Below are 12,589 nucleotides of genomic sequence, written 5' to 3' on the forward strand. Positions count from 1 at the left end.
ATAGCAAAATATTTTATCAAATAAGCAATAAAATGTTAAGTCCAATATTGTAGTGGTTAAAGAGTGAACATATCATGGGGTTGAATGTAATCATGATTGGTTAGTGGGTGCACTAAACAATGATGTAATGGGCTATTATGTAGGGAATATTCCTATGAAGTTGATAAGAATGTGGCAAAAGTTACAAGCAAGAATCTTGGGTTGCTAACTTTATGTAAGCTAGATGCTTCACTTAATCAAAATCTATCTTTTGTGTATTGCATCACTCTTCCTTTTGTACTTGTAGGTTATTCTACAATCCATGTCACTAGGTCTCCAGTTGGAAGATGAGCAATAATGAAGAATAGAGAATTCATTTAAGCCGATTGCAGACAATTGGGAAGCCACTTGAAGAAAAGATTGCGAATTTGGTAGATATCTAGACCTGTGGCATAAGCCTTGTTTATTTAAGTGTCATCAAATATAGAGGAAAGTGATAAATTTGTCTTCTAAACGACTATACTTCTATTGATGGAGTAGTATGCCTGTTGATGGCCCCTATGAGTTTTTTTTGAGTATATCTTGGTCTTATGCATTTACTTGTTGATTGGAATGTCTCGATTTGGTCTTCTTCATGGATGGCAATTCTTGTTCGTAGAGCAAGGCCAAGCATATTGTTAGCCCCCTACTTATTTTGAAGAGGTGATTGAAGGCATTGAGTCCCAATCTCATAGTGGTTAAAAAGTGAACATGTAGTGACGTTGAATGTACTAGTGGGTGTACTAAGCAATTATGTAATGGGCTATGAGGTAATCTAGATGTTGAGTGGGAAAATTCACATGAAGTTGGTGAGCAAGTGGAAAAAGCTACAATCAAGAATCTTGGCTTGCTTACTCTATGTAAGGCATTTAATCTACTTAACGAAAATTTTATCTTTGTGTGTTCAAATCTACTGCATCACTCTTCCTTTCATATGAGAGTCATCTTCTCCAACCTCATTGCATACTTTTAGTCTCATTGCATAGTTGTAGATTCTTTTGATATCCATTTCACTAGTTATTTATTTTCTTGTATAGCATGAGATGTTGTCCATTGACAAGGCTCTATAGCTTCTTGAGACCAAGCAAGCTCTCCAGCTTGACTATTTAACTCCCACCAAAGTTGTTTTTATCCAATTTATTGTAGGAGTCCAAGAAGAGAACTTCATCACTTTTTTATCTTACTATCAAATGTATTGCTATCCTACTTGCAAATAATGTTTCAAAAAACTACACTTGGGTAAGGAAATCAACTCTATGGTTGTAGTAATTGTAACGATAGAGAAAGTTATAAACCCCCTCTATATGTGTAATCACTTAGGACTATGTGCTTGAAATGTTGCTAAAAAATCGACTGGTTCCGTGATGTCTCATCCTACAAAATAGGGCCTTTTACGACTCATTACAGCTAGAACTCAGTTATCGAGAGTATAGGCATTGGATTCCCGATGCTATGTCAACCTCAGTTCAATGATCAGCTAATGAATTACAGGTTTATGGTGGCTAAGTGGAATTGAGAGGCTGAGTTGTTTCGAACAACAGCAGGGGGAGAGGGTGATGAGCTAACTCCACAAGAGAGTCAATAGAGTTGAAGTTGAACCCAAAGCTTCCATAAATGTGTGTGTGAGAGAGAGAGAGAGAGATTTCACCTTGAGACCCAGCGGAGCGGGTCTCTAACCCATCATAGATGGGTCTCTAACCCATCATAGACGGGTCATGCGACTCGTATATCACAAGCACAAAATGTCTTTGTCAATTTTGTGAAGGTGGGGTTTGTGGTAGGGGCCGTTGCCCTTGCAGCGACCTTGAAGGGGGCTCACGTGACCTGCACTTATGAACAAGAAGCGGGCGCCCACGAATTTGAATTCAGAGTCATACACAAGCACCGCAGTAAATGTCAAATTGCATCAAAAAGGCATTTCATCAGGAATGGGTACTTGTCTTCTTGTTGGAAGCTGTTGGCTATGGCGATGGCGATGAAATGAGGAGGAGAAGAGCAGAAAGAGGAAGAGGATCACGATTCAATGCTTGTAAGGCACTCATCAGGAACGGATGTAGTTTCTCTTGCAAGCGGATGGCTACAGCGAGATGAGAGCTTTCCAGGCATACGCAGAGATGAGAGGAAAACCACGATTTGTGCAGGACTGACATATCGATATGAGCATCCCTGGCACCATCTCTTCGTTTTGCGGAATCTGCTCCAGCCTCCTTTGCCATTTTTCTCGACAATGAGCACAGATCACTGTGCCAACTGGATTCCAAAACTTTGATTTGAGGACAGATTGGTGTGGCACCACGAAGGATGTTCTGATGTCGATCTCGGGAGCGGCGCAAACATGATTTTCGGGGGAATGAGCAACATTTCTTGAAGGGGAGTTCGAGCTATGGCGTAATACAGAAAAACAGGTCACTCACACCGGATGCATGCAACCACAAAAAGTTTGTGCAGAGAGCGCGGATCCATCCTTCCGACCAGCTATGGCTGAAGCATGAACTGCAAAGCGTTTGCTCTGCAATCACTATTTGGAAGGCAAGCCATCGCCATAGCTTTCGGCTATAGTATTCGGAGGGAAAGCCATCGCCATAGCTTTCGTCTACAGTTTCCCGAGGGAAAGCCATCACCGTAGCTTTCGTCGCCATCGTTTGAACCCAGGTAGCTTTTGGCTTTGGATCTTCAGGGACCCCCCTTTCTGGCTCTGCCCCCACTCTGCCGCATCAGTCCATAGCTGTTGCTTCCTGTGTCCTTCTGTCCTCCTCAAATACTCCAAGTTTGCATTGCACGCCTCTGAATGTTCAGGCAACTTAACTTTGTTGGTATTAAGCTATACGATGCTTCATGCAGCCTGTTGCTTTCGGGCACGCTCTGCCTTTGTTCCCAACGCTTTTGGACCAAAACCACCCGTCCTTCAATTCGTCGTGTGATTGAACGAGCACGTGTTTCGTGCCCGCTGACCTCTCTTCTATGTCGCACGCAAAATTTCTATCTTGATCTTCAAGCACCCTGGACAGAATTTATTCCTTCTCTTAAAGGAGTAAAAGCTGTCTACACCATTCATATCGCACTCGTCGATCCCTCTAGCCTCCGAACATTGTGACTAGAGGTCGAAAAATCTGTAATTCTTGAACATTAATACTTTACATGGGGCATGAAAATGATATTCTGCTGTTTTCTGGGTTGTAACGCAGCTCTTTGTCTTCGGTAGATATGGCTGTATCTGCGTTCCGCTCAACGACCAGGAGAAGTTGTCAAATTGGTTCGAATGACGCGAGCGTACCTTCAACTCCAAGATCTAAGAGGGAGCCCTCGCCTGCGAGGGGCTCTCACAGACGGTCTACCAGCATGACAGATTTTTCGCTCTCATATTTTTCTGATTGTTCTTCAACATCTCGCTCCTACTCTAAAAGGACAGGAAATCGAGGGGGCAGAAGTTCTATTTGTCCCAGTGATTCCGAGGTAACGTTTCGATGGAACGAAATCAATGATTGTTGCTACAAATAGTGAATATTTCAGTGAACTGCCGAGCCATACTTTGATCTGAGTTGACAGTAAATTTATAATCATACTTGACCCCATGATAGGCAGCTTTGGGGACAAAAGACAAAGGTTTTGTGCTACGGCTAAGCATAGAAGTTGTGGAAGCTGGATAATGAGGAGCTTTCGACGTACTTGGAACCCACAGAACGAGAAGTTGATGTAGGAGATCCAGAGCATTCACGTAAAGTAGAACAGAATGCGCTGCCTTTACAAATATTTGTCTTTGGCACAAAAAGAACCATAACTAGTATCAAATGCAAAATCAAAACTTAATACGTTTCACAATGAAAATTTTTGTGCAGACAAGTACTCAGAACAATGACAGTGAACACTGCTTCATGGCACTGCATGACTAATCTATAAGCACCTTATTCATACATTTGGGAGACAGACTCGCTGGTCGCCCGATGCATAACCGAAAATGAAATTCTTTTCTGATTCATGAAAATGAATTTAGGATCTGACGCCAAGGCATCATTCCCTTGTCCTAATCGAGTGGAGATATGCACAGCAGATGCTTCAATAATGCACACAGGACACAGAAGAGCCACTACTAGGACAGAACATATATCAATAAAACTACAGTACAGAAGTGAGCAACTAAGCACTGGGGCTGGGTGGGACACCAGACATATCTCAGGGGCTGTTTACTTAATGGAGCGGGAGAAGAGTCTTGTCCATCCAGGATTTGACCCATCGAGTTGTAACTGGACCAGCAGAGTCACCGAACTGTCTATCAACCCATAGGCTGACTCTGAGTGAGTTTTGCAACCAAACAGCAGCCAAGTGTCAGCTTCTGAGTCGCTCTGGCCAAAGGCATTGATAAGGGTACAGCTTTCGGTTCCAAGACAGTTGCATTAAGAGAGAGATTTTTTTCCAAGGCATCTCGAAACTGATTTTATTCCAAGGCATCTCGAAACCATAACAGTTCAAAGGGCAACAGTAACCATTTCACGTCTGCTGTAATAAGCTCCATTCATTTCATACCTGGCAAGCAACTTGATCTAAGCTCTTACATCGCAAACAGTGGCAGCCCACTGTATTTATGGAGCTTGCAATCGAACTTTCCGATGCATCGCTGTTGGTGCGCTTTGAAGATGTCCTCTATAACCCTATTCAGGACTGCAGTTATGACCTTCATTTGGTGGATATCCCCGCTGGGTGCATACTTCCAGATAGACTGACCCTCATGGAGGGATGCCAGCAATTTGTAAAAGAGGGTTTTGAATCAGTCTGTTTCCTGCATCTGCATGCACCCATGTGTAAATGATCAAACCTTGTTTTGCTTTGGGCTATGGATTTCTGAGTCTCATAGCTTCCACAGAGAACAGGCTCGAAGATCTGTATGAGATTTGGTTCCTCTGAAAAAGGAGATATCTTTAGTTGTGCCCACAGTTTTGTGGATGGCTTACCATTCTTTGGCCGTTCCTTATTCAGATGACAAATTATGACTACGGGGACTGTGTCTACGTTTGTTATGATATGTTGATTGACCTGATAGACCCAACTTGCGTTTCAAATCTGCCTAAAGGCTCAATAGACTGTAAGGATTGGGAATCTTCATATGAAAATTTTTGCATAGCTATAGGAAATTTAGTGATAGAGGAGGATGAAGGGCTACAACAATCAGGGGAGGTTTATCCACATATAAGGGGCTTGGTTGCTTATAGAAACTGATTGCATCTATGTAAGTGCGCAGCATTGTGGTATATTTATGGATCAGAGGTTATGTCATGGAGCTCTATGTAGAATTGCAGTTGAGAAAAAGTGGAGCTGATAGGGGGTAGCCAGGTGCAGTTATCTTTTTTGTTTCAGTAGCAAGGGGATTATCATATTGTGACGAAGGAATCCCTATTAGTGTCACGCCATTAAAGGGCTGCTGATTCAAGCCTAAGTCCCATTTAAGGACTCTGCTCATATCTGAAGGTAAATTACTTGCTGTGGCTATGCAAGGTGCGTATTCAGGGGAAGATCTACCAACTCACAATATGCTCTCAAACACGATGATGATTCAATTCTGAGGGCTTTTACAGGGTTTTATGCTAATCCAGAGTGGTGCACGTGATGCCCTTTCTGTCATCAGTAGGATTTATCTTTACATCCTTAACAACTTTGAACAGCAATTTGGTACTAGATGGCTACACTATTCTAGTCCTAGGCACAAGGTAGCTTTGGCCCTGATAGAGTTTGTGGCATTGAACTCTAGAAGCAGTTAAAGGCAGGGCGAGAATGCCAAAAAAAGGCTGTACTTATAGGATAAAATCATGGCTTAGGCTAGATAGGTGGTGGCAGAAAGCCCAACAGCTAAATTTTTTTCGAAGTGTGTGGTGAAGTCAGAGTGGTTTGGACTACACCTTTTTTCCATCATATGAGTTAATAGTGGAGAAGCCATGTCGCCGTGGCTTGCCTTGAGCAAGTAGAATTTTGGACTTTAGAACAACAAAAATCTGAATTTGTATGATTGGATATATTCTAGTCTTACAAGGGTGTATATAGATAAGTGAGAGTCTACCATTGTGCTGGTCGTTTAAAAAAGGATATAGGTGGAGGCATTGCTATAGGAAGAGTCTATCATGATTCTGATTGTGGAAACAAATTGTTTTGCACTGAAAGCTCAAACTCACCTATATGATATGAACACACTGCAGATACTGATGCATCAGGTAATGGATAAATTGTATATTGAAAAGAGGGAATTGAAAGAAGAGCTTCTATGGAAGGACAAGAGGCATTGCCAAATACAAGGGTTTCCTCTCTTTTGTTAAAGGCTTTGCTGCTGCTTTTTCTTTAAGTGGGAAGAGGTTTCACAATGCTAAAAGAGCTCACCATTTGTACGTTTATCCATTCCCTTAGCTATGCTAGAACATAGTTCAGATATATCATGCTGGCGTACTTTTGTATAAGTTTGAAAATAATTGATTTGGTCTATTCACTTTGTGATATTGAAGGGATGTTGGGTTATATTGATGTACCAGTGGTGGAAGTTGTTATTGAGAGTGAAATGACTTCAAAGTGCATCATTTGGAGGAATTACCAAAGTCAATTCCTTAATGAGGCAACATTCCAACACAAAGACGAATCTGACTCTAGCAATTTGTCTCCTATTTATCTTTTCAGTTTTATGACGTATCAACCACTTCAATTTCAAGATAATCTGTGAATGTCCCAAATATGCATAATTATTTTAATAGATCTTGTTCTTTTCATATTGATATTTACATACTCTACATTTACTGTCTTTGTTGTCTGCAGAGTGACATGGAATACACTTCTGTGTATCAACAGCATCAGCAAAAAAATGTTGATTCCGAGGAGGACAGGCCTTCGTATCCTTCTGTTGTAGTTTTAAATGACAATCAGCAACGTACTGGCTTGAGAAGGACTTCAAGCAATCAAAATTTCACCAAACCGGAAAGCAATTCTGTGAGTTCAAATTGTTTTGAGATTCTTGCTTTGAATGCCCAAATGGGAATAACTTTTGTTTGAACGAAAGTTGTTTTGCTGTAGCAGCAATTGGGATGCATAAAAACTTTAGTTTTGGAATTGAAGGGTGTGCTTCTGTAACAAGTTCATGTCTTATTTAAAAGTCAGTTCAAGTGCAACTGCTACTTTTATTCAGAAAAGAGGTTTGTTTTAGCCTAGCAAAAATATTTTAAATACAGAAAGCAAATTTTGTATAGAAGCACTTATTCTTTTTATTGAAATCCTATCCTAAAATTTAATGAGTGTGGGGACATGTTGTCTTCATCTTGAAGCCATATCAGTTTTTAAAAATATGGACATGGCACTTTTTTAGAGTCAGCAGTTATATTAGTGACAAAATAATTCCTGTTACTGTCGTACTTTAATAACTGGCTATTCTAGGCTTATTCTCCTTTCAATGATTTCACTTATGTATCAAGACAATCTGACAGGAGAGGTGCTTTTACTTGGATCGGCTATGCAAAGTATTTATCTCAGAGAATGCAGGGCAGCAGACACGTCACTACACTGCAGTGGAATGGGGTGCCACGGATCACACTGACTCAGATCTCTCTCCACGCGTGCACACAACTAGAGATAAGTAGACGCACATAGATTTGGATGAAGCGTCGAAGAGATGAGAGAGCAATATCTCACTGGCCCAGACTTTGGAGAGATGATGTAGCAAATGCAAGAAGGGCAGTCGACAAGTCAGTATTGCAATCAAGATGGCTATTTAATGAAGGATGATTGCCTATGCATCACCCGAGATATGAGGCAAAAGATTTTGGAGGAATGCCATGCACCTCCATATGCTGGGCATAGAGGAATTGCAGCTATTACTCAAGCTTTGGAGAGTTTTTTATTGGCCAGCTATGCATAAGGATATACACCAGTTTGTTATAGAATACCTCAATTGTCACAAAGTCAAGTATGACTAATGGGAGGTACATGGTCTACTGATGCCTCTTCTTCTGCCTTAGTATTGCGTCAGCCATAATCATGGAAGCTTGAGGCTTAGTTATGATGAGGCAGGAGACCAAGAGTGCTTGACAGCACTTGCAACTAATGGGGCTTCAAGGGCTTGGGTCTAGGTTTATTCCTAGACCTAGTCATTAATGAAGAGGAGTAAAGGGGAGCCCATGAGAGGGCTTGAATGGTAAGGTCCCTTGTGGGACACGTGACACTAATGAAGAAGCCATTTGGCAAGTGTTGGGTTCAGGGGTGGATTCTAGAGGGAGCTCACAAAAGGAAGGCAGGCAACGGAAGGAGCTCACAGTCGGAATCCGAGGCTGGGTGGTTATTGACAACAAGAGCCCTCTATGTTGTATCATTGGTATCAGAGCTGGAGTTTCTAGAATTCCCATGGCAACAACAGTCTTGAGATGCTGATATGGTCGACCCGTTTAGCTACCATTCGTGGAGCTGTCAAGCTGGAGAAATCGCTGCCCGGTATCTGACAATTGTTGCTCCACTTCTCTCCCGGTTGTCGTATTTTTGAATCAAAGGCTGGTCTGAAGCTGCCCCTTGAGGAAATTGTTCCAAGGAAATTGCCTTTGTTCCTGACGTCGCACACCAAATAGCCATTATTTGCTTTGCTCAAAGAAGCCGCCTCCAAAACATGCGCCATTTTGTTCTATACCCATGTGAGTAATAAGCTTCGCTAGAGATCTGCCATGTCCTTGCCTTCACATGCTGCCCGACAAAATCAAGGCGATGCGAAGCAGATCTGGCGGCTTTCATCCTTCAGGCTATTTGTAATGAAGGGGAAAAAGGGGCCAAGTTAGAGGTCCTTTAGGTGGAAAATATGGAGGGACTATATAAGTCTTCATCCACTCCCTACTATGTACTTTTTGATGTGACATCTAATCCTATCTACTACCTCCTCCTTCCTCCTATGTGCTGCCTGCTCTCTCTCTCTCCCAATCTCTCTCTCTCTCTCTCTCTCTCTATACCTCTTTCTTCCCCTCTCTCTCTCTCTCCCTTTTGCTCCTCTATGCCCCTTTCTCCAAATCTGTCCCTACCTCTTTTCTACATTGGTATCAGAGCACTTTCTTGGGCCTGCTATTCAAAATAGCAGGGATATATTGCTACGTGTGGTATCCAAGGAGCGGGATAATCTCAATAGAGGTGGAGGTGGACGACCTCCTATCTTGGCAAACCTTGTTGAATGCTCCATTCCTCTGTGACACATGAGGAGCAGCCCGTCACCGTTAGCCCTTGCCTTCTGCACTCGTCACTAGGCCATACATCGCCAAGGGACATCGCCTCGCCGTGATGTGGCCTCGCCAATCCACATCGCCCTCACCGTCACCTCTCGTCGCCGATCGTCGCCCCGTCCCTGCAAACCTTAGCCTACAAGGTCTTGCAAACTAACAAGTGTAGTTAGGTTAGGGCTAGATTAACCCATTGGGTCTGATTAGCTAGGTTAGGTTTAGTTAGTTTGGATCTAGGTTAGATTAGTGCTAACTAAGGTTAAAAGATGGGTTAGGTTGGCCTAAGACACTGTCCTAACAGTCTTGAAGGTCTTAGGTTAGAGCGGTACTAACTGTCCTAGGTGACTTAGGATCCCCCTCCCCCCCTCCCTCCCCCTCGTTAAAAAAAAAAAAAGAGAGGCAAAAACTCATAATTTCTAGCCTCTTTTAGGGACTCTCCACAGTCCTATTTTGGCTCATTCAAGCCCTGTTTCAAAGTTTCTTCGACGACCTCCTTTCAAGCCTCTCCATCGACATTTTTGTGTTTCCACGCACTATCTCAGGTGCTCATTACGCAGGGTTTTGCTATCCATTTCTCCTTGCCTACACTCGAGCTTCTCTCTCTAGGACGAGTCACCATGCCACCGAAGCGTGCCCCTCGTGACATATTGCATGACAGTGATGAGGATGCTCAGTATGAGCAAGTGCCTGGCACCATAGTTGGAACCGTATGCGTACGATCATCCGTATCGTACGGATTCCGTACTTCAATTCCGTACGCCTTTTTTTTTTGGGGGCAAAAAAATATACTTACAACAGTCTGACCGTACGGGCATTCGTCTCCAATTTGCAGCAGTAGGCGCCGTTCTCCATGCTCCACCCTTGGCCCTTGAAAGTTGAGCCTAGTCGTACGGCTCGTACCATTTCCGTACAACCTTGGCCCTTGAGCCCAGCCGTACAATTTTCGTACAAGCTACAGCCAAGCTGCCAGCCGTACAGCCAGTGTACCAAGTCTTGCAGGCTGCCGTACAGCCAGCCCTCCAAGCACCCAAGTTCCAATGTAGGCTGCAGCCTTCCATTGTCCAGACTTTGGACTCCACCTTGAGCTCTCGAGTCTCAAGCTTCAGCTACCTAGGTCCTGGCCTTCAGCAAGAGAAGATTCTCTGAGCTCTTGTGACTCTTAGCCTTTAGGATTTGATTGAAGGAGGACCGAGGTGACCACTGACTCCCTCTTATCTCTTCCAAGCTCCATGTTATCTGTTGAATTTTGGGTCTTGAAGGTTCATCTTATTCTGAAATTCAGATTCTCATCTCTCTCTCTCTCTCTCTCTCTCTCTCTCTCTCGTAGATGGGAAGAAAGAAAGGAAAAGAATGGGAATTTGTGGAGACACTGAAGCCTTTGGGAAAGAGGCAGTTCACTTGTAAATGCAAGTACTGCCCTCACAAATGGGATGAAGGACCTACCCGCATAAGAGCACACTTTCTTGGACTGACAGGCCTTGGGGTTGACCCTTGCTCCTCCCCCCCTGAAAATGTGAAAGACACTTGCAGAAGGTTGCAAGCAAAGGCTTTTTTTTTTTTTTGGGCAGAAGAGCTTGATGCAAATGTGGCTGATTTGGGAGATGCCCGGGAGAGTGGTGCTGCAAGTGCAAGTGCATCTACACATGAACCAAAAAAAAAGAAACAAAAGGTGTTAAAGGGAGCCTTGGCCAAGGCATGGGAGTCCCAGGCACGGAAGGATGCCCGCATTGCTCTTCGGCGCTTTTTCTTTGCAGAGGACATTCCTCATTGGAAGGTGAGGAGTCCATATTTTTTGGAAATGGTCCGTGCAATTGGCCAAGTTGGGCTTGCTTTAAGCCTCCATCTTACAAATCCTTGCACACTTCGGAGCTGAAAAATGAGGTGGTATGCATAGATTAAGAGTTGCTGCAGTTTCGAGAGAAATGGAAAAAGTATGGATGCAGCATAGTGTGTGATGGCTGGGGTCTGACACTCGGCGTAGGCCTATCATTAATATTATGGTCACGTTTGTTACTCAGAAGCACACTGTGTTAGCATTATACAAAACTTTCAGCAAGAAGGAATTAGTGAAACTTGCACATACTCGGTTTGCTTACATGTTTATCGTGTTAGCAAACTTGTTGGATGAGAGAGTCTACAATGGATTGCGTCATATGGTTGTGAGTGATGAATACTGCAGGAAGAAAGTACCACGCACTGTGACAGCACAACAGGTGTCTACCATTGAATTGGGTGCCTCGTTCTGGCAGGAAGCAAGAGTCATAGTGAAGATATATGCACCTATTTTGAAGATCCTCCGTTTGACTGATAGGAAAGGGGCTACCATGGGACTTGTATATGAGCTCACGGATCGAATGGTGGAGAAGGTACAGACTAAGATGGCATAGACTCCTCCAAGCTGGCTGATGTGAGCCTTGTGTGTTAATAGGTGGGATATGATGCACTCTCCTTTACATGCAACATCTTTTGTTCTCCATCCTATTTGTTGAGAGAGAAATCCAGATGGTGATAAGGAGGTGCACGATGGGTGGATGGATGTCATTGAGCGGTACACGAAGTATGATGTTGAGAGGCAGGGCATCTTATTTGATCAGTTTGATGTTTACAAGTCCATGTCAGGCATATTTGCTCGGGCAATTGTGAAGGATGATAAGAGGATGCACCAAGGGGTGAAGTGGTGGGAGACATTTGGGGCTCACACTCCAAATTTGCAGCAGTTGGCTTTTCAAGTGCTCTCGCAGGGGACATGTGCTTCTCCTTGTGAGAGGAATTGGAGCACATTCTCTCTTATACATACCAAAAGAAGGAATAGGCTTCTTTTAAAGAATACAGAACAATTAGTGTACATCCATACTAATCTCCAATATCAAGGAAAGGGGATTTGAGAAGATAGAAGTGACCTTGGAAATGATCAACAAGGAGAAGGATGATGAAAGGTTGCTTGCTTTGCAAGAGACTACAGAGGGAGAAGAGGAGATTCCAGCCGGATGAGCCCCTCTTGTTACAGAAGGATGAATGTTGCTGCAGCTTCAAGCAGCTCCAATATTTTGGAGTCCCATGGCGAGGCAAATGAGATTGATTGTGACGAGGATGAGGATGAGGAGGTGGAGGAGGATGAGGATGGCATTGATGTTGATGATGCTGATGATGAGGCACAGGATGAGGATGCACCTTGAGGCTTGAGCCTCATCAGTTGTGATGCATTTCAGTTTTGTTTCTTGGCTGTAGCGTGTGGCAGCTTGCAGGGCCCAGGATGGCAGCCTTTTCAGTTTGTTATATGATGTTTTCTAGTTTGCCTTTGATGTAGTACCTGCAGCCTAAAGGGCCCAGGATTCTTTCACTTTTCTAGTATCTACTAC

At 43.4% G+C, this 12,589-nt stretch overlaps 1 protein-coding gene across 3 annotated transcripts in view; it reads left to right on the plus strand.

The window, feature by feature from the left end:
- The first annotated feature begins 1,882 nt into the window (after positions 1-1,882).
- Positions 1,883-12,589, plus strand: part of LOC147903266 (uncharacterized) — an 87,093-nt gene continuing 76,386 nt past the window's right edge. Inside the window, exons 1-3 of one of the 3 annotated variants that reach the window (XM_087373027.1) lie at positions 1,883-2,670; positions 3,204-3,471; positions 6,805-6,975. In XM_087373027.1, the coding sequence (XP_087229153.1) occupies positions 3,223-3,471; positions 6,805-6,975 (420 nt within the window). In that variant the 5' untranslated portion in view covers positions 1,883-2,670; positions 3,204-3,222. The remainder of the gene's footprint in view (positions 2,671-3,203; positions 3,472-6,804; positions 6,976-12,589) is intronic. The other 2 variants (XM_087373028.1, XM_087373029.1) reach the window with 2 other exon arrangements.

Source organism: Dipteris shenzhenensis, chromosome 3 (assembly GCF_047967505.1).
Source record: "Dipteris shenzhenensis isolate YYH24624 ecotype China chromosome 3, Dip_SZ_1.0, whole genome shotgun sequence".
Taxonomy (NCBI): domain Eukaryota; kingdom Viridiplantae; phylum Streptophyta; class Polypodiopsida; order Gleicheniales; family Dipteridaceae; genus Dipteris; species Dipteris shenzhenensis.